Source organism: Rosa rugosa, chromosome 4 (genome assembly GCF_958449725.1).
Source record: "Rosa rugosa chromosome 4, drRosRugo1.1, whole genome shotgun sequence".
NCBI lineage: Eukaryota > Viridiplantae > Streptophyta > Magnoliopsida > Rosales > Rosaceae > Rosa > Rosa rugosa.
This window is the reverse complement of record NC_084823.1, coordinates 49,597,824-49,619,731: the sequence shown is the minus strand read 5'-3', so window position 1 is coordinate 49,619,731 and position 21,908 is coordinate 49,597,824. Positions and strand designations below refer to the sequence as shown.

Here is a 21,908-nt window from a genome sequence, read left to right as displayed (position 1 = left end):
CTGAAATTCGATACCACTGTAACTAAATGAATGGAGATCAGAATTATATGTAGGCAGATAGAGAATGCCTATAACCCACAAAAACAAATAAAAATGAAGCAAGTAGTGTTGCTGAGGATATATACTACATGTGGAACTCAAAATTGATATTCAGACTATTAAATGCTGCACCACCTAAATTAAATCCAAATTCCCGTCTTAATGGCTTTGAAACCATTTCTTTTCACATTATTTAGCATAAGATTGCTATGGCAACATGGAATGCTAAAACATTTGTGTGTTTACTTTGAAGATCATGTGTTCTATGGAAATGCAGCATATATGCATATTTGCCTCAACTAGTCTAACAAAAATTAAAGACTAGGTTTAAAAAAATTTCCAAAATTGTACTAAATTCGTAGTAACATATGCAGAGGCTGTCACAGCATTATGAAACAGAGACTATAAAAGACAGCACACCTTTATCAATAACTTTTGCAAGCGAGGAGATGCATCCAAAAAAGACGCCAACTGCAACAGAACACATGCATCATCGGCCTCGATTCGCAACTCCATGTACTCAAGCTCTGGTAACTGAGGAATAGGAAAGACAACATTCTCTTCTGGCTGAAAATGTCAAACAAGGAGTCAGCAATTTTATATTGAATCAACTTACTTGATAAATAGAAGGCTAATCCACCATAATTACATATACTAACCAGAAAAGTAAGTGTTATCTAGCGTAAGAGTTCTTAGCTGACAGAGACAGCAAGCAAGCTGCTTTAAGGCAAGTTTAAGGAATTCCAGGTCATCCTCGCCAAGGGACACTTTCACTAGATTTCGAACTCTATTCAGGTCCAGGCATATAGGTGTTCCCTCATACAGAAAGAAAGCAAGCTGAGGTAGATCACAGATCTCAATAATCTCGAGGTTCCAGCAATCTCTGACCACCAAGGACTTCAAACGTACTGAAGAACCGAACATTCTGATTTACAAAGGGAATTGAGAGCAACTTCAACAAACTTCACCTAAAATGTGCATACTTTGTTCATTGATTGACCTCAAAAGCTATCTCAATTTTAAAATCTTGCTAAACTGGAATATTTGAATTTGTGAAACACCAACTTAATTCAATCCATGGCCACCAATTTAGCTTTCATCAGAATCAACATCAACCACTGAAACGCCGTGGAGCTCAGTTATAGTCTGCATCTTCCTGTTTTCCGGAGAAGTCATCCATTATTCATTCCAAAGTATCAAAACTGGCATGACATCTAAGGAGCTTTCGACAATAGCATTGTAATAACCTGTTTTGACAACTTTTAGTGGAATTACTGTTAATAAAAGAAAAAGGGTGGCAGACAACTTTCTGATTTTAGGGAGTAAAGCTCGGAGACTTGTTTATTTTCCTGTTTATGCATAATTGATGAGAGCTAGCAAGCAGACTAGCATCTCTCTCTCACTCACTCTGTTTCACTTCAAAAAAAAACAGAGCATTAGTTCTCTAACTCTGTTCTTCCTCCATCAACCACCTCCAGACGTCGGATCACTCCCTTTGGCTTCGCCTGAGGCTGCTCTACCTACTGGACGTCGTCTTTTTGTCCGGCACGGCCTCAAGGTTCGGCAAACCAGCTCGAACCCGGTTGCACCCGAAACCGAACTAACTCATCCTCCTCGTGTTTCCGGCCACCAATCCTCACCAAACTTCATCCTTGAGCTCACCTCAACCTCCAGAAGCTCTCAGCAGTGTCCCTTCACGGCGGCGCTGTGCGTGGTGGCAGTTGGAAACCAGACCCGATCAAAAAAATCAAAACCGAGCTTTCAACCTGGATACCTCAAGCTATAGACCACCAATTCTTATGATTCTTGACCTGAAAGTATCGCCTTGAGTTACTGAACAACTCTCCAGAAGTAATCGAAGCCATTGGTGGAAGTTTTTACGTCGAAATCACAGATCACCGGATTCTGGAAATTTCCCGGCCACCGACGCTTTCGATCAAGATATCTCAAGTTGTAGAGCTTCGTTTTGAGTGATTCTTGAACCAGTGAGTTCGTCTTTAAGTTCTGAACAAGTCTCCTGAAGGAATCGAAGCGAAAGGAGGACATTTTTACGTTGATCGGAGCTTCGCCGGTTTCTGCAAATTCTCGCCGGTTTTTGGAAAAATTCCGGCCACCTCGACTGTTTTAGGTAATTTCAACCACTTCCGGTCATTTTCAGCTTACATGATAGTTATGAAAGTTGTTAAGCATGATGAGAGGAAGAAGAGCAGCCCGGCCCCGACACCATTGGTGGTGGTCGGCGGCGGCTCTGCCACTAACTCCGGCGGCCCTTTCCGGCCACCTCCGGGGATCAAAAATATGGTTTCTGTACATTTTCAGATTCTATATTTCAATACGATCATTTTGATATATTATATGCAATTTTTGGATATCGTATGATTAAGTTATGAATTCTTAAGTTTCGATCGATTTCGATCGTTAGATTTGTGATCTGTGAAGTTAGGACCGTCAGATGGACTTGTAGTTTTGATATGATGATCTTATGACTGTCCCAGTGGCTTTGTGTGGTCATGGGCGAAGATCCGACCGTTGGATCTTCGTATAAATGCAAAACAGTGATTAGGGAGGCTATTCGTGAGAATCCGTCCGTCGGATTTTCGTATAAATTTGTGAAGATGTTAGTAAGGACGATTCAAGAAGATCTGACCGTTGGATCTTCGTGATAATTTTGGAGGATGATCCTGAGGGCGATCCGTGAGGATCCGACCGTTGGATCATCATATAATTTTGATCTGACCGTTGGATCATCATTAAATTAGAATCCGACCGTTGGATCATCATTAATTTAGAATCCGACCGTTGGATTTCCGTATATGTGTAGTTTATGAATGATTGCTAAGTTAAGGTCATGTTTGATTAGGTGATTGACGGTCTTCCTTGGGTGAGCGGTTTCGGTGTGTATTGTGTTAAATTGAAGACGCAGCGGGAATATCGAGGTGAGTAAACCTCACGTGGTTCATATTACGAACCGAATAAATTTAATTACTTTATTTTGTCGTAATTGTGTGAAAATATTTATGAAATAAATATTTGTTTTAAATCATATGGGCTTGATCAACTGCGGTCCATAGGTAAGTAAAATGATTTAATTATACAAAATGAATTTCACGATTTTTATGCTTGAACTATAGTTAGTATTAGTGATTATCCCTGAGCGGATAATTACGTATATATATATTTACGTGGTTATATATGGATTGGTGTGACATGGAGATGTGTGATTTTATAATGATTTAAGTGATGTGAAATCGAAAACGTGATTTACCATATTCATTTATGATGATTGTGATTGGTGAAATTATATTGGAAATTTATGGATGACATGGTATTGAGTGATGATATGATTGAGTATGGATTGGTGATTTTTGGAGTTGTATTTTGAGTACATATATATACACAATAATAGTATGTATCATGGTATTATTGATCCTATTGTGTGAAAGAATATTATTGTACTCGATTTTGGTTTTAGGGTCAACATAGTGACCAGTATGGGGGAATCAGATGCTCTAATACTAGGTGGATGATGGGCTACGATTGGTTGAGTTTAGGGTCAACATAGTGACCAGTATGGGGGAATCGGATGCTCTAATACTAGGTGGATGATGGGCTACGATTGGTCGAGTGTAAGAGACGCCCCAACCCTTATTGGGTGATGGGCTAAGTTGAGTATGTGTATCGGATGTTCTAACCTATGTTGATGAACTACGATATTGATAATCATGTCGGATGCCATAACCTAGGCCAGGTGATGGGCTACGATTCAGTTAGAGCTCTAGTCTGTCAGTCACCGTATTTGTATAAATACGCTTTCGGGGTTTTGAGAAGAAAGATGTGAGGTTAGATCCCGTATAAATCTTTGGTGATTTAGAGTGGTGATTTTAGTGACTGATTTTGGGGATTGAGGATTGCTTCGTGGATGTTGTGATTGTTGGTTGTTTTGCTTGAGTTAAAAGAAATATGATTTAATAAATCAACCGTTCATTTCTTGTTTACTCATACGAGCTGTCAAAAGCTTACCGGGTTTGGTGTTGTTGCAATCCCGGTACACTATTCAAATTGTGTAGCGGGTAATCCTGCAGGTCAGGAGAATCAGGGCGGTGATCGTGCGGGTTAGAGTATTTGTTATAGTTTTACAGCAATTGTAATAGTGAGGTGAGTTAAGCTCATTTGAGCCTTACAATTTGATTTGGTGAGAGTGTGCTGTAATAAATAACTTGAGAATTTGGTTTATTGTATTATTGAGAGGTGTGAAGTGTGGTTGTTTGTGAGAAAAAAATTCAGGACGTTTATTTGTAATTGTTATTATTCATGTTTCGGACTTTGAATTGATTATTCAAAATTCGGGGCGTGACAAGCATTATGCAGTCAAACATCTGAGAACACAATCATGAAGCTTCTTAGCCATTTGAGGGAGTCCTTCCATGTCCACTCAAATGGGGAATAAAGAAATGCTCTTTACGTACTTGTATGCAAATAATTGAACATCTTCGTGAATTCAATAAGACAGGTCAACATTTTGGACAGTAACGAAGCTAAACGTGGAAACTCTGAAGGGGCCAAGTGAAGTCAGAAATAAACAAGGAAACGCTAATAAAAACAGTAGCCCAAAATTAGATATTGGTAATAGTGATATTGCAGCTCCACTCTAACATGTCAATAAATACCAGTTTAAATTAGAAGCTGCATTCAGGCTTCTTCTTTTTTTTTTTTTCGGTTCAAGAAGCAAAAAAAACTTACAACCGAAAGCCCCTCGGGACCCCTAAACAGAACTGATCTAAATTACAAACAGAACTAGCAGAAAGCGGGAGTCACTCCTTAAGCAGAACTGCATTAAGTTAATATGCTGTTAAAAGTTAAAACTAACATCTATAAACAGGAGTTTAATTCAAAACCAATGCTTCATCTTCAGCTTTCATAAGGATTGGCTACTGGAACTCCTTGAGTATATGCTAATCTACGAATCCTTTCGTCATCCGGAGAATAGGGCCATGCAACCACTTCGATAGTTCCCATCCATCCCTCATTGCGAAGCTTCTTAACTGCCATGACATCTACTGGAGCTTTAACCTTTATGACATCTAGTGCCATGAGGTGCTGTTTGTGAGTCTCTTCGGCAACTTGGGATGCATGAAGATCTTCATCAGTATTGTCAGTAAGATGATGTCTTCGAACAGTTGAGAACGCAATCATAAAGCTTCTCAGACGTTCAAGTGAGTCCATCTCCATAGTTAAAGAATCTGCACTCCACACAAATCTCTATTAAAAAGGCAAACAAATACCATGTACTATTACAGCTCTTTGCTCGGTAAAAGCAAGAATAACTAAAGTGCAGTACACAGAACAACACCCACAATAAAGATCAAATTAATAGTTGGCTGGAAATAAATGTATTACACAATGAATCCAACAATAATGCTATAACAATGCCAAAGAAGTACTAATGGCAACAGTTCTCCTATTCTTCATGTTGTCTAATGATAATATAAAAACAATCACAACTTCAAACAAAAGTCTCTTACACTTGAACCATGTATGAAAAAAATTCTACAATGTCATATGCGACTAAATTTGACAACCAAACAAGTAAGTGACTCCTTTTACAAAGAGAACACGTGTATGTATCATCTTAACAATATGAGCTTAATTAGCTAGAAGGATTAAGGGTTCTAAATCCCAATTGAATGCCCATAGACTTTTAAAATACAAAACAATCCTGTAAACTCTTAAATGAATACAGCCCCCCAAAAATTCCTTGACAAGGGTCGTTTTTAACCCCAGACAAACTAGCGCAGAGTACTGTAGGCCTCTTATATTAGCACCACTCACCACTAGATAGTCCACCGTTTGCACCAAGAAATAAAGAAGCAAAAACTATTATAGCTAATTGCTCCATAGATAAAAAAAAAAATTCCACTCCTACAAATCGGTAATTCTAGAATGCACAGTATAAGTACTGACGAGCCCGAACAAAACACGATCTAGTAACAGTAACAAGGAAAAGGGATGCTATTATAAAACAATTACATGCTATTTATAATGTTTAAGTTTTTCAAATATCATTCAAATTACTAAACAATTAGAGATAACAGCATACATCATATAACGAACTCTCTTCCCCTAAAGAAAAAAACAGATACTGATGCGGGTTAGGGTCAGGGCTCAACAATAAATCATTCAAATTAAACTAATTTCATGAAATCAGCAACTCCATATATTAAATCAAATTCTCAACAGCTATTAAACTAATTTCATGAAATCAGGAACTCCATATATTAGATCATCAAATTCTCAACAGCTATAGCGATTTCAATTCACACGTATATAATGAAAGCACCAAATCTTACGGTCAATAATGATGGCAGATATACAGATTAAAGTTCTGAAAACAAAAGAAGAGAAGAAAGTAGGGGTACCTCTCGTATATGCCTTAAGTGGGCTTTAAATAAAATGGGCCGGTATGTCCCGAAAGTGAAGCATTTAAGGGTCAACCCTTAAGTAGTGTTATTTACTTCAAAAGCCCAATTCGTATATGCCTAATGTCTTTCGTATTCGGGGCCCAAAAAAAAAAAAAAACTTTTTCTTGGATCACATTTTATTCATTACTTTTCACGTAACACTAAAATTGCTATACATGATTTCAGAAAAAACTCGGTTCCTTAAATTTATCTAAACTTCTGATTCAGGACAAAGTTTCTAATTAGAATGAAGAATTTTATTGTACCTAATGTTTGCGGCTTTCCACTTTTCATAAAATTGGCTTTCATTTTTTCATGAAGTTGATTTAAGAATCGAACGTCATATTTTCCATCACATGTTCAAAATAATCAGTCTTCTTTCTTCTCAAAAAAAAAAAATAAATAAATAAATAATCTTAGTAAAGATTAATTTATCAATAAAGAAAAACATCGTAAACAGAAATTATTTACTCATTTTATACCCAAAACGCTAAATGCCTTGTTGTACATTTGGCTGGCCCAGTGGCCCATCAACATCCCGATTACTATGGGTTAACAACCATCAGAGAGCAACTGTAGTAAACTACAAATTACCGAAACATGCCAAGGGTCCTTTACATTTGTCTTTCAACATCTCAAATCCAAATACTGTCTCCAATACCAAACAGATACCAGTATACTATCAATCACTAGAAGAGTTTCCACCGTCCATGCCTGGCAGCATACTTCTAAGCGACATTGCGTGCTGCCTCCCTTTTCGTTCCTTCTCAATTAACTCATCAGGCTTCCTTCCTCTACGATGCTCACACCATGGGACAACAGGATCGATCACCAGACTTTCTAGCCCAGCAGCATTGTCCACTATGAATGTGACAATATCAGTCGCTGCTGGGCAATCAAAGAATCCAATAACCTCAACCACCTTTAAGTTGTTGTGCGGATGGCTCTCGGCTTTCAACAAATTTATCCCCGACCCTAGTAAAATACAAAAACAAAACATATTATTATTACAGTCTTGACATGTATAACAGAAGGAATATAGTAAAATTAAGTACTATAGTATTTTTTGCAACCAAGTTGCCAATTTTCAGAGCATACAGTTCAATCAACAACTCTGACTCCAAAGCATACAGTTCAATCAACAACTCTCACACACGATAGCTGAATGTTGCTCAAACTGCAGAAAACTGAAACTCGATACCACTGTATATGTAACTAGATGAATGCAGATCAAAATGATATCTATGCAGAGAATGCCTATAACCTATAAAAACAAACAAAAATGAACCGTTGCAGAGGATATATACATGTGGACCTCAATTAATATTCAAACTATTAAATGCTGCACCACCTAAATTAAATCCAAATTCCCGTCTTATTGGCTTTGAAACCACTTCTTTCCATGCTATTCAGTTTAAGACCGCTTAGCATAAGATTGCTATGGCAACATGGAATGCTAAAACATTATGTGTTTACTTTGAAGATCATGTGTTCTGTGCAAATGCAGCATATATGCAAATTTGCCTCAACAAGTCTAACAAATATTAAAGACTAGGTTCAAAAAAATTTCCAAAATTTTACTAAATTTGTATTAACATATGCAGAAGCTGTTCACAGCAGTAATGAAATAGAGACTAAAAGACGGCATACCTTTAAAACTAACTTCTGCAAGCGAGGAGATGCATCCAAAAAACACGCCAATTGCAACAGCACACATGCATCATCGGGTGAGATTCGCAACTCCAAGCACACAAGCTCTGGTAACTGAGGAATAGGAAAGACAACATTCTCTTGTGTCTGAAAATGTCAAACAATGAGTCAGCAATTAAATATTGAATCAACCAACATGATAAAATAGAAGGCTATACACTAACCAGAAAACAAAGTGTGTTATCCAGCGTAAGAGTTCTTAGCTGACAGAGACAGCAAGCAAGCTGCTTGAAGGCAACTTTTAAGAATTCCAGGTCATCCTCGCCAAGGGACACTTTCACTAGATTTGGAACTGTGTTCAGGTCCAGGCATATAGGTCTTCCCTCAAACTCAAAGAAAGCAAGCTGAGGTAAATCACAGATCTCAATAATCTCAAGATTCCAACAATTTCTGACCACTAAGGACTTCAAACGTACTGAAGAACCAAACATTCTGATGCGATTTAAACCAGATGCACCAGTCACTGATAGTTGTTCAAGTCCTCGAAAATGAGATACATACTGAAAAACCTCTCCATCCAGATCAACATTTCAAGCACCAATACTTGGAGGGACTCGCCCGTAATCCGCTTAGGAAAGGAATAGTTATTACGAGAAGGATCAAAAGGGCTGACCATTTCCAAGATCAACGCTCTAACATCGTGTTCGAGAGCAAACTCTACCCAGTCATCAATGTCGCTTTTATAGCTGCTGTCCAAATCGAAGAAGATATGGAACTTATCAAGCTTCGTCCCTCTGTACTTCTTTAGAACATCTCTGACCCAACCAACATACTTCTCCCTCTCTCTAATCTTCAATCCAACGTCAAGGTTGGCATAAGGGCATGTGCGGTTAACAAAAGTCAGATTTGTAGAATAGGTCCACGAATTTTCCCATGCTTTGCAGGTGAAACTGATTAATGCCGCATCCTTGACTGAGAGGAGTGACAGAATATCAACAAGTATCCACTCTGGTATATCAGAAAGGTTCAACGGTACTATTTCCTTTCCGACATTAGATGTGCAGCTCAAATCCAGCTTTCCTCCTTTCCTCACATCCACAGAAGAAGTACAGTTTGAATTACACTCTTCCAGGTCTGATCTATCTAATTTCCTGCTTACAGCACCATCTTTTGAAAGCTGTTCTCTCTTCAGTGTCGTATCTTTTAGTTGCTGCAAAACCTGTCCAACAACGTAGCAGTTCACTTTTCATTTGTTGAAGATTTCAATGAAAGAGTATTCATCTTCAAATTCATAGGAAAACAACACATGAAATATTACCTGAGAGTATGGAAGGGAGGGCAGCAAACCGAGAATGTCCAGGACTGCTTTAACTTCTTTCACTGTTTCAAGTAAACAATGAAATGATGCTGGCTGCTGCTCCTGTGTATTTTGGAGAAAATAGGAAATAAAATTATCTTCTGTTATTAAACACCCATACAAACTCGGAGGGTACGCAAAACACTAAAACAGGAACCCAATGATTACCTTGAGCACATTTAAGGTTTTCTTTAGAAGATCAAGAGCACCTTGAAAAGCATCATTCATTATGTGGGATATGTCCAAATCATCAGTCATTTGAGTCTCAAACTGCTTCTTTAGCTCAATGCTGTCGTTTTGGGCTGTAGTAATTGTAACTGCTGTACTGCTATCCTCTGCTCCTCCAGTCAGAGAAGATAAAGCATCTTCACAGTCTTGCAGAGTCTAACAATCACAAAGCAGCATGTCATGAAGAACTAGATATGTATAACTTCTATTTCCTTTTAGGTGGTCTTTCTCACTGTTTTAGGGAAACTTGGGGAGTGGTTTAGTGCATAGTTTAAAATGCTATCTACCTAGATCAACTCAGGTAAACAATGCAAAACAAATATACACAAAAAGGAAACTCCCATCATAATCATTGTTCTATACAATGGCGACATTAACCAACAAAGCTATGTTCACAGATAAGTAGTTTGCTTCTACTACCTAGTGATTATCCTCAAGTCCAACAGACTATTCCATACAGAATATAAAGACCAATCTACATTAGAAAGTTCGTGTTTATATCCACCGTCATTTCAGATTACGTTTGGCCAGATAGTCGGACCAAAAGAAAATAGACATTAGCCTAAATAGAAATATTTTAGCAATAACCAACGGCATAATGGTATAACAGTTACCACGGGAAACTGCCAGTACTATCAACCAAGAAAAGGGAGATGAAGAAGTTTGGTGCAACATCTATTACAAATCACATAGAATATCTTTATAGGAAAAATCAATGGAAAAGATTTATTCTGGAAAAGGAAAGTTGAATAAACTGCTACAAAACTAGCAGGTGCCCCTGATTACTAAGGCCTCGTACCTCATATATGGAATACATGGCAGTTGATGCGCTTTCCAGATGAGAGACAGTAAACTTGATAGAAGACGTGAAGCGTGCACTTAACAGGAAGTATCTTACTGCCAGGGAATGATAGTTTTGAGTAATCTACAGGAAAATAGATTTTGTAATTCAAATTATCATACAAGATACAAGCTCTAAGAAGCATTCAAATAAAGACAAGGGATTTCCATAATTACCCAACGAGTTGTCAGACTTGATTCTGACATTCTCTTATTATCAATAGTGACAAGCCCATTCTGGTCAGCACTACTCGGAGCAGCAATTTCAGTTTGATTTGGACAAATCAAGTCACTGCTGCCAGCATGGATATCAAACTCGAATGGCAGATGAGGAGTCATTGCACTGCATGCAATTGGCCACCCTGGTCTCCCAGGTCCCCAAGGGCTGTACCAATTTGGCTCACCAGCCTTCGCTGACTGAAAACATTATGAAAGGTCAGAAGTTTTACAACAATATTAATTAACAAATAAAGTAAGCATGAGGTGACTTGTGTAGGTTGTCAGACCTTCCACAACAGAAAATCTGCTGGATGGTGCTTTATTAGCTTGAGAGAAATTTGTGCACCATCTGTAGCATATTCCAACTTTTGATCAGCATAGACGGCAAAGAACGCATCTCCACCAGCCAGGTAGCCATAGCCCTTGTTGATGATCTACACCAAACAATTAGGAGTAATTATAGACTAAAAAGACACAATAGAGAGAACCGTCGCCAAAAAAAAAAATTCAGGGAGAACTTGTACAGGTCTTAATTGAATTGTAATTTTCTATATCGACTCATCTCCACAGGGTTTTCAATTTCAGGGAACAGAAACCCACAAATGAGTGACTTGAAAAACATGTACAGAAATAGGCGAAAAAAGAGCAAGCAGAGAACCTGTTCTATCCCCTGTATTATCTGTTCCAGATAATCAGAAACACGGGCCTAGAGGTGGGAAGGAAGCTTTGGATATCATTAATGATTTTGTGGCAGCGATGAGTAGTTGAACTTGACGAATCTTCTTCAAGCATATTTTCTTGACTAATAATCTGAAATGTCCACACATAAGGAAGCGCGATAGAAGGTCAAGTACCCAAGTACTGAAGAGAAAAAGAACAAGAGAATTGAGGCAAACGTTTTCTTGACTAATAATCTGAAATGTCCACACATAAGGAAGCACGATAGAAGGATTCAAGTACCCAAGTATTGAAGAGAAAAAGAACAAGAGACTGGAGACAAACGGTAATCAATATCAGTGCGTTCATAAATAAGAACATTCAACCGATAAGAACAACTTCCAGTTATGAAACATACTCTTCTGTTAGATTTTATTCTCCAAAAATTAATTATAAGTCCATCAGAGAGCATGCCATATATTTTTGTATTCCGAGACTAAAATCAATACAAATAAACCTGAACTTATTAGATTCAACAATCAAAGCAAGAAGTTGAGCAATGCACCTACACAAAAACAATAGCCAACCGCCACAAATCTAATCGAACCGAAACCCTACACAAAAACAATAGCCAACCGCCACAAATCTAATCGAACCGAAACCCTAAGGGACAATCCCCAAAACTGTAATCAAGCACAAATCCTAACAGAAAATCTACTTACTAAAATCAAACGCAAATCCTAAGAGCAATTGTTAGGAGCCACAAATCCTAACAGAAAATCCACATACTAGAATCAAACGCAAATCCTAAGAGACAATCGCCAGCAACTATATGCCACAATCAAACACAAACACTAACACCGATAAACCCTAAGACGGATAATAGAGAGTAGGGGATCAAGAAAGCACTTACTTCGCCGGAGCCGAAGTGACCGCCTTGTCCTCCGCCTGCTTCGTTGGGCTGGTTGAAGCAAACACAAACCTTAAGATCGAAAAAGCTTGAGAGGGGTAATAGAGAAGGCGATCAAGAAAGCACTTACTTCGCCTTAGACGAAGTGATCGCCTTTTCCACCGCCTCCTTCGTTGAGCTCGTCGATGGATCCTTGGGCTTCGTCTTCGTTGAGGTGATGCAGGTCCATGGTTTCGGAGCAGAGTAGACGAGTGTGGAGTAGCAGACGCAGCAAAATCACAATGAGGCGGTTTGTTTCTATTTTCCAATGCGGTTTGCATTATATATGAAATCCAGGAAACCGGGCTTTTTTTATTTATGAGATTCAAGAAATCGGACCGGAATGGACCGGTTTGATAATTCTCTCTTACTTTTGGTTGACTTGTCGAGTGGGGATTGGTCGGCACCACATGCAGGCCTCGTTACAAAACCTCTTTATTCTTTAGTTTTCCTCTCTCTTAAAAATAAATACTATTTCATTTCCAAAAAAAAAAAAAAAAATACTACTTTTTGATTAGTAAGATTCTTTATTATTATTGCTCGATCTCCAACAGTTTTGCTCATATAAAGAGACATTTTAATGGATAATGAGAGATAAATGCATATCAACTACATGTATTACATTTAAAAGTTAAAATTATAATAACTCAAAACTGTGTATTTGTTTTTAACTATCATATTCACTAGTCCCTCATAATTTCTTAATAATGATTTTGTTCTTTTTAGTTGCATTGAAAGACTTTGTCGAAGAAAAAATATATATACATTCAAACTCCTAAACAACATAAAGTTTTTAAAACCAAAAATCAGATAAGCTTGCTTTTCAAGTAATCTACTTTTATTCCATCCGTCTCATATCACTTACAAGTGCGAGCCTGTAGTATAATTTCGCTGGTGAAGTACTCTACTGCAATAAACCCAAAGAAAAAGTTCGACAAAATGGTAGTAATTCTCAAGACGGCATCAGTTAAATTTAATGTCCTGCTCAAACCAGGAATTAGATCCAAACGGAAGCAAATTCTGCATGTCAAGCCTATTAAATTACAATCACCGAGAAAATAAAGGAAAATTGTGACATGTGGAACTTCTTGTTAGGCTGCACTGGTTTCTCAGTTAATACTCACTACTACAAATATGACTTTTAATGACAATGTTTAGATGACATTTGTTCGAAAACGTCATTGAATACCCTTTTTATGACGTTTTCATTAGAAAACGTCATTGATGAAAATTTCGTCTTAACTTTATGACGTTTTTGAAACGTCATTATATGTCTTACTATTTGATGACGTTTTCTAACCGCCATAATTTTTATGACGTTTGTAAAACGTCATGAAAAATGTTTTCATGACCTTTGATAAATGTCATGAATGACATAGGGCTATGGCATTTTGAAAACGTCATGACAATGTTTTCATGACGTTTGATACATGTCATGAATGACATAGGGCTATGGCATTTCGAAAACGTCATGGAAATGTTTTCATGACGTTTGATAAATGTCATGAATGACATAGGACCATGACATTTCGAAAACGTCATGAAAATGTTTTTCATGACGTTTAATAAATGTCATGAATGACATGGGACCATGACATTTCGAAAACGTCATGAAAATGTTTTTCATGACGTTTGATAAATGTCATGAATGACATAGGGTCATGGCATTTCGAAAAGGTCATGAAAATGTTTTCATGACGTTTGATAAATGTCATGAATGACATAGGACCATGACATTTCGAAAACGAATCTTCTTCAAGCATATTTTCTTGACTAATAATCTGAAATGTCCACACATAAGGAAGCGCGATAGAAGGTCAAGTACCCAAGTACTGAAGAGAAAAAGAACAAGAGAATTGAGGCAAACGTTTTCTTGACTAATAATCTGAAATGTCCACACATAAGAGGAAGCACGATAGAAGGATTCAAGTACCCAAGTATTGAAGAGAAAAAGAACAAGAGACTGGAGACAAACGGTAATCAATATCAGTGCGTTCATAAATAAGAACATTCAACCGATAAGAACAACTTCCAGTTATGAAACATACTCTTCTGTTAGATTTTATTCTCCAAAAATTAATTATAAGTCCATCAGAGAGCATGCCATATATTTTTGTATTCCGAGACTAAAATCAATACAAATAAACCTGAACTTATTAGATTCAACAATCAAAGCAAGAAGTTGAGCAATGCACCTACACAAAAACAATAGCCAACCGCCACAAATCTAATCGAACCGAAACCCTAAGGGACAATCCCCAAAACTGTAATCAAGCACAAATCCTAACAGAAAGGTCATGGCAACTAAAAAAGGTCATGGAAATACTTTCTATGACGTTTTCTAATCGTCATGGAAATACTTTCTATGACGTTTTCTAACTGTCATGGAAACACATTCTATGACGTTTTCTAACCGTCATGGAAATACTTTCTATGACGTTTTCTAACTGTCATGGAAATATGTTCTATGACCTTTTCTAACCGTCATGGAAATACTTTCTATGACGTTTTCTAACTGTCATGGAAACACATTCTATGACGTTTTCTAACCGTCATGCAAAACGTCCTCTTTCCTCTTGGGTTCAGTGTCCTTGTAATTCTCGGGTTTTAGCTGTTTGAACTGCTTTCGATATCTTGATTGCGGAGACCTGACATAGAGCATAATGAATAATGATCATCGTAGGAGATCACAACTATCAGATTCCCTCAGAACACCAAACAATTAAGCAAGCAAAAATTTCACATTTGGAGCAAAGCCGGAAAGCCCACAATATAGCATGTTATTCAATAACTAGAACAAACAAATATACCTTCTAAAAGAATCCTCAAAGAGAAATCTCGATCCCACAAAAGAACCAGAGCAATGAAGAGAAATCTTCAAAATGTAATATGGAGAATAAGTAGAGAAATGGCTATTCTGTTACTAGCTAGACTCATATGGATAACACACGTACCGACGTACGCTGATATGCAGAAATCCAACTCTTAAGATAAGCAAGCTGATTTCATCAAATCCGATAACACTCTTCTAAGTACATTAAGTAGATAAGAGGACATAAACGGCACTCTTCAGAAAGATGTGCAGAGATTAAGAACATTCACTTCCTGACATGGGATGGATTCACAAGGTCTCTAGTAGTCAAGGAAGCTGAATAAAAACTTATGAAGGACTTTGCATATCAAAGATGTGGCATAATATCCCCCACTTATCATCTTCATCATTTTCTTTCGGTATTGGCAACAAGTTAGATGAAAATTAAGGTCTATGGTAAGTGCATTTTATTTGCTTGATTATCTCATTACTATATTTGGTCAAGTGTAGATGCCCTATTTTCTAAAACAGAGAAGCATAGTCCCCTATTTTGCAGCTTGTAATTGCATCGTGGGAGTGTGAATGTCATCTTGAGTCACTCGACTTTCTTCCACAATTTTATGTAGGCTGCTAATGTATGTATGTAATGTTTAGATGATGCAAACAATATATGTTTTTTCTATCCGTTTTAGGCTTATTCCGATTTTGACTTTCTCCAGCAGAAGTTTGAGAAGCCCGCGACTTTCCTCCCTAATCCATCTCCTATCATATGAAAGTTCAAGCTTATAGTTACAGTTTTGTTGGTGAAGTACTATACTACGAAATACGCACAGAAAAAGTTCGACAAAATAGCAGTGATAATGAGAAACATTCAGAGACTTCGCCTTCATCAGTTAAATTTGATGTCCTCCTCAAATTAGAATTTAGATCCAATGGAAGCAAATTCTGTCAAGCCTATTAGATTACAGTCACCGTGAGTATATAACTATAAAAATTGTGACATGTGGAATTTTCAGTTAGGCTGCACTGGTTCCTTCGTTAGTACTACTAGAGATGAATGCTAAAGATCATCTCATATCAATTATAAGGAAGGTCTACTTCATAGAAGTCCCAGTTATCATCATTGTCACTGTCCTCATTCCTCTTGGGTTCATTGTCCTTCTTCTCAGGTTTTTGCTGTTTGAACTGATTTCGATATCTTGATTGTGGAGACCTATTATAGAGCATAATGAATTATGATCACTATAGGAGATCACACTATTAGATTTCCTCAGAACACAAAGCAATTAAGCAAGCAAATATTTCACATTTCATGAAGCAAAGCTGATAATCCCACATTATAGCATAGTATGCCATAACTAGGACAAATGTATATAGTTTCTAAAGAAATCCTCAAAGAACCACAGCAAAGAAGAGAAATCTTCAAAAAGTATGATGGAGAATAAGTAGAGAAATGACTATTCTGTTACTAGCTATATTGATATGGATAACATATACACACACATCCAACTCTTTAACATAAGCAACCTGAATTTAATCAATAGCGATAACACTCTTTTTAAGTACAGATTAACTAGATAAAAGGACATAACCAAGGCACTGTTCAGAAAGACAGGCAGAATTAAGCACATTCACAAACTTTCCGACATGGGATTCACATAGTCAAGGAAGCTCAATAAAAACTTATGAAGGACTCTTCCCGAGCTTTATTACGAGTTCGGAACCGGTCTTTAAGATTCATACTTACAATACTACTTTATTCCACAACAACCCATATTAGATATGCCACGGTTCCTAATATCTCGATTGACCAGCAACTCTCTCATTCCTAATATCAACTACTAATAACAAGCTTAAGGTTAAGATAATTAGCATTGCTCAATGGGCTGCACTCAAGCTGAAACAGTCTACAATTAGGCAATTGACCAAGTAGCATTCATAATATCTAACCTAATGGTAGAAAACTAAAACCAAAGAGAAATCAAAGGAGTTAGTAGTTCTTACAAATCCATCTCTTATGCTTTTACCAATAGATTCATTCCTAGCTAGCATTAGCACAAACAGAAGGGTTCCTTGAGTAGGCTCAAATGATGCATGCTTTTTCTGTTTTCATAAAAAATTTCAACATATTGGAGATGTGGAGACTAGTTCTTGGAGAAGCCCATGTCAAACCCACATTATACAGCATTAGTTTCTTAACAATATACTAAACCGTAGTCAAATTTTATGTTTATCACCACCTAATAATTAGTATTAAAAAAGTATAAACAACATTAGAAAACAGACCCAAAACCCAATATCAGAGTCATCAAAAAGCAATCTTAAGTCAGAAAGATCAAACCTTTGGGGGTTGTTCTTGTTCCTTCTAGCAGCCTGCCTAGCCTTTCTCTTCTTCTTTTTCTTGGAGATGGCGCCCCTTCTCTTCTTCTTGTCCTGGTTGTTCTCGAAAAACCTCCTCTTCTTGCACTCCCGGAACACGCCGGCCCTGATGACCTCCCTCCTGAACCGGTTGAGGAGCCACTCCTCCGGCTCGTTCTCTTGGACCGTCACCTGGGAGTTGAAGCTGGCCGAGCTGAAGAAGAGCACGTTTGAGTTGGCCAGCGACGGAAAGGCTACATTTTCCGCCGATGGGGCCCAGCTGGCAACGAGAGGGGATGGTGGCGAGGGTTTAGGAAGAGGGACACGTGGCGGAAGAGTGAGCTCTTGTTGTGGTGGTGGTGGTGGCTGAAGGAGGAGGGAGGAGAGGAGCTTGGAGAGAGCTGCAGCAGCCATGGCTTCTTGCTGTGGTGGTGCTAGAGCGAAACTGGTGTTACTGTGTTTGATCAAATTTTAGGGGGGCCAATAGGTGGGTCCCAATAGGAAGTGGGTCCCACATCCAAGTTGAATCAGCTTCTGGCGATGAAGATGAGCGGGAAAAGAGTTACAGTACTTCGCCCGCCAAAACACCTTGGGGACTCGTTTCTTGTTGACCCGACCCGACCCGACCCGAATCAACCAATATACTCCAAAGTAGCATATATTGACCAGTCTATGCCTTCTCCTTAATTAAATAAAAAAAAAATCTCTAGTCTATGGCTTCCTCAGGTCAAATGCTGAAGATAAAACGTTATGCTACATTCACAAAACTTTGCTCACCAATGATGTGGCAGTGAATCACTTATCACCTTCATCTAGACATCATTTATTTATAAAGAACATGAGCAGTCACAATATTTGGTAAACGAATCTGCAAATTTGTGGATTCTACCATTTCTAAAACATAGATATAAGAAACACAGTATATATATATATATATCTACCCAGCTTTTCGATCTTATGTTTTGAGCCAAGCCCCATTATAATATCTAGTCTTGATGGTATCATGTTTCAGATTGTCATTCAGTACTTCTAATGCCTGAAATCAAAACGTCGTGCACTCAAATCAGAAGTTGATGACAGAATTTCAAGACCATAATAACAGTAAAATAGGATCTGTCATTTGTACCTATGCCTTAATTGAAATTTATGACATACAGAAGTTCAAGAATATCTCTAGCCTTGTAAATAATATCTCGATACTTGGTTGTTGAGAATGTCATGAAACCCTCATCGTGAGCATATATAGTTTGAAACACAGCAATTTCATAACTACTTATGTCGTCAATAATTCTTAACATAAGAGTTCTCGTTGTGCACATACCATTTACATTGTGCATGAAATGGTATACTTTTACAGGGACGATTCCACAATGGGACATTCTCCTTCCAAGTTCCAATACTTTTGCTACATAAAACAATAGAAAGGCTTATAGCAGGCTAGCACCGTGAGAAAGAATGTGTTTATCTAATAACTGTAATAATATCTTGCCAAAAAAAATAACTGTAATTTAAACTCACAATTAACACAAGAAGTTAGCAGGTAAAGCTTAACATACAAAAAAATATAAATATAAATATAAATAAAAGCAAAGGGTGTAACAAGAATACCCTCAGACCAACACATCAATTTTTTATAGTAGCCTACACAAATTGGTGCAAGGCAGTGCATCCCTCATGTGAGCTTGCATGGTTATGATGGAATTGATCAGTACGTGTTGGTTGGAATCGAAAACATGTTTAATGGTTAGTCAATTAGATATAATATATGACATGAAATATTTATAACTTCGGAGAGAAAGAGAAACACTTAACAAAAGATTAATTCTTCACTTTTCCTTAGTTACTGTCTTACTGAGCAACCTGTGACTATAACAGAAGACTAAGAGAGGTAGGGTGGTACCTCGGTTTTCAGAGAAGAAGGCGCGCACCACACACAAGCATGATCTTTTTATTCAATGAGGGGCCGAAAAGGGACTTGTCCAATGGATCCAGTGCTTCTCCATTCTGCCCATTCTCCATGGAAGCTGCTGTTGTCTTGGTTTCATTCTCATTTATCCTCCGTTTTCTTTTCTTTACGTACTGTTTCGAACCCTAGAAGATCATGGAGAAATTATCAGAAGTGGTTAATTGTGTTGGAGAATAGGCTTATGATATTATCGAGATGAGATGGTCAGTTTCGTTCCGCAACTCCAGGAATCCCACTTTTGTCATACATAATTGGCTTCTAAAAGCAAAATGAATGAAACACATTTTCAAAAATCTTTTAAAACAAAAAAGAAGACCGCAACTCCATGGACTGGTGGCTACTGGCTAGTGGCCAGATCATGGTTTGACGCCATGGATCGAATGGCGCTGGCAGCTATCCGACAACGATTTGTTGGGAGATGGTGCCGGTGGTGGAATCTGGTGGTTGGTATCCTGGGGTTAGGCGACTCGATCGTCTTTTGGTTGATGTGGATTATGTTTGTGTTTGGTACGTTGGGAATGGGAACTTGGGATACAACGAGGGGGTTGGTGGTCTGGTGTGTTCTTGGATTCATGGAGCTTTGGTAGGTGAGCTTAATTGTTGGAAGAAACCATGTTCCGGGGACATGCAATTGGGTGGGCTTATGTGGGTGGTAGTTGGCGTTGGTCGGTGGTTTCTCGATGTTGTCCTTCTTGGCTTCTTAGGTGGTTACATCAACTGGCAGAGAGGGTTGGGTGATCCTATAGGTCACAATTCTTGTATATTGGGATCCAGGATTTTGGTATCGTGGTTCCTCTTTTCATTGCAGTTTTCACCAGAAGGCTAGCTAGGGTCAACATCGGTGGAGAGGATTGTAGATCGTGACAGGGTAATGTTTTATTCCATTAGGTCTTTGGTTTTTTGGCTAGGTATAATGAGTGTATTCAATTCAGATTTAAAAAAATTTTAGCTGACTTTTAATAATCCATGGATTCTGCTAATCCATGGATTGTTTTAATTCCATATGGAGTTGATGAACAGATTTTATTAGATTGACTTATCAGTATTTCTTTGGATTTTATAAGTCCATAGATTGTCGTAATAACAATAATTAAAAGAAAAAATTGACCAAAACAAAAACAATAGATTAATTTTTTTATTTGGCGGGAAAAAAATACTATTGATATAGATGTTGAGATAAAATAAAGGTTTGATGGAGATGGTGATGGCAGCTACTAGGCCAATATATTCATCGCATCTCAGATCAAGACATCAATGTACAGTGAAATATACCAAAACCATCGCATCTCAGATCAAGAAATCAACTAAATTTTTTGAACAAGCAAACATAAAGGCAATAACAAAGAAATGATGCGCCTCGATAGTTCATCTAACAGACCTATTTTGTCTCAAAGTTCATTTTTGGACCGGAAACGTCTTTGTCACAATGATCCAATTGCATAGATCACGATGTTTCTAACAACGCTTGATAGACATTGAATAACTAGGGGTATCTCACCACACTGAGTGACAATTGTTGCATTGGCCGGATCAGGGCAACAATTGCAGATTCCGCCTACACCAAATTTCACAAGCCTCTCATTTGGTTATGTTATGCAATCCAGAAAAGGTCCCACCAGTTGAGCTGGCGCAAATAGGTATAATTGTAAGGATCATAAGCAAAGTCCACCAGATTAGCGATAGTCTTCTCTTTTGATTATTCACAAGGTAGCTAGTACTCTGAAATTGAGTCACCAATTCCCGAAGGTAGTGCAGCCTTGGAGTACCATATCTTCTGGTTCACTCTTCTTGCCTCCTATCATTGGTAAACAATTGTTGAATTGGTGAATCTAGTTGACCTTTTGCTCAATAAAGTCCTTGCTTAGTCACCTAAGTCTGCTCGGGCGTTGCCTGAAACAAATTAATTTGGTTAGCATGCAAGCCTAACTACATAAAAAGAGCTTTTGATCAACAAACTACATAAACTGTAATGAAATATAACTTAATTCCCATGAAACGATAACTAAATTGTAACTAAATTAAGCTATTGTTTCACAGTAGTACCTAACTAAAACACTTTTGCTAGAATCCAATATGGCATACTGCCCTTGTTTATCATCTTTGGTTACTAAGGTCAATTTTTTTGTAAAGGTAGTCTTTTTTTTCTTTTTTTTTTTGCATAATATCTGAAACGAGGACTACCTTTTACAAGAAATAACCATGATTAATTTCCATCTTGAGAATAACCTGATAGTGTATTGCATTCCATCAAATCAGATCCTTAGTCCTAAAATCATCAAACACACTTGTAGCTTCTATCAAATGTCTCCACCAAGAATACATGCATATAAGTGCATTCCCAACAAAAACTTCAGAATGCAAGACAGACTCAAATA

The 21,908-nt window shown here is 37.7% G+C and overlaps 2 protein-coding genes and 1 long non-coding RNA gene across 7 annotated transcripts; 1 reads left to right on the top strand and 2 right to left on the bottom strand.

Moving 5' to 3' along the window:
• Nucleotides 1-1,402: 1,402 nt before the first annotated feature.
• LOC133741958 (uncharacterized) lies at nucleotides 1,403-4,381 on the top strand. The gene is made up of 3 exons (XR_009862271.1): nucleotides 1,403-2,167; nucleotides 2,900-2,975; nucleotides 4,107-4,381. It is a non-coding gene; the product is annotated as an uncharacterized LOC133741958 (long non-coding RNA).
• Nucleotides 4,382-6,950: 2,569 nt separating this feature from the next.
• On the bottom strand, nucleotides 6,951-12,642 carry LOC133746228 (cysteine--tRNA ligase 2, cytoplasmic-like). Of its 4 annotated transcripts, none has more exons than XM_062174405.1 (11): nucleotides 12,489-12,642; nucleotides 12,362-12,409; nucleotides 11,450-11,652; nucleotides 11,079-11,225; nucleotides 10,750-10,989; nucleotides 10,532-10,657; nucleotides 9,673-9,888; nucleotides 9,466-9,567; nucleotides 8,372-9,366; nucleotides 8,148-8,294; nucleotides 6,951-7,472 (listed from the first exon to the last, which is right to left on the bottom strand). In XM_062174405.1, exons 5-9 carry the CDS (start codon nucleotides 10,909-10,911, stop codon nucleotides 8,668-8,670), a joined length of 1,305 nt encoding a protein of 434 aa, XP_062030389.1. In that variant the 5' UTR covers nucleotides 10,912-10,989; nucleotides 11,079-11,225; nucleotides 11,450-11,652; nucleotides 12,362-12,409; nucleotides 12,489-12,642; the 3' UTR covers nucleotides 6,951-7,472; nucleotides 8,148-8,294; nucleotides 8,372-8,667. The 4 variants fall into 4 exon arrangements, with proteins under 4 accessions (XP_062030389.1, XP_062030386.1, XP_062030388.1 ...); XM_062174402.1 differs by having other exon boundaries at nucleotides 11,450-11,601; XM_062174404.1 differs by having other exon boundaries at nucleotides 12,362-12,642.
• A 3,445-nt stretch (nucleotides 12,643-16,087) lies between these two features.
• On the bottom strand, nucleotides 16,088-20,067 carry LOC133706489 (small ribosomal subunit protein bS21c-like). Of its 2 annotated transcripts, XM_062132027.1 has the most exons (4): nucleotides 19,468-20,067; nucleotides 18,889-18,972; nucleotides 17,551-18,603; nucleotides 16,088-16,422 (listed from the first exon to the last, which is right to left on the bottom strand). In XM_062132027.1, the coding sequence occupies exons 3-4, from the start codon at nucleotides 17,979-17,981 to the stop codon at nucleotides 16,287-16,289; spliced, it is 567 nt and encodes a 188-aa protein (XP_061988011.1). In that variant the 5' UTR covers nucleotides 17,982-18,603; nucleotides 18,889-18,972; nucleotides 19,468-20,067; the 3' UTR covers nucleotides 16,088-16,286. The 2 variants fall into 2 exon arrangements, with proteins under 2 accessions (XP_061988011.1, XP_061988012.1); XM_062132028.1 differs by having other exon boundaries at nucleotides 17,551-18,972.
• Nucleotides 20,068-21,908: the final 1,841 nt, after the last annotated feature.

Bases quoted from the DNA above. Each gene is read 5' to 3' on its own strand.
- LOC133746228 (XM_062174404.1), bottom strand. From the start codon at position 10,911: ATGACTCCTCATCTGCCATTCGAGTTTGATATCCATGCTGGCAGCAGT. The intron at 9,568-9,672 runs GTAATCATTGGG...CAAAATACACAG, and splicing joins AAACCTTAAATGTGCTCAAG to GAGCAGCAGCCAGCATCATT. The intron at 9,367-9,465 runs GTAATATTTCAT...GTTGTTGGACAG, and splicing joins CCTCCCTTCCATACTCTCAG to GTTTTGCAGCAACTAAAAGA.
- LOC133706489 (XM_062132028.1), bottom strand. From the start codon at position 17,981: ATGGCTGCTGCAGCTCTCTCCAAGCTCCTCTCCTCCCTCCTCCTTCAG. The intron at 16,423-17,550 runs GTTTGATCTTTC...GCTCTATAATAG, and splicing joins AACAAGAACAACCCCCAAAG to GTCTCCACAATCAAGATATC.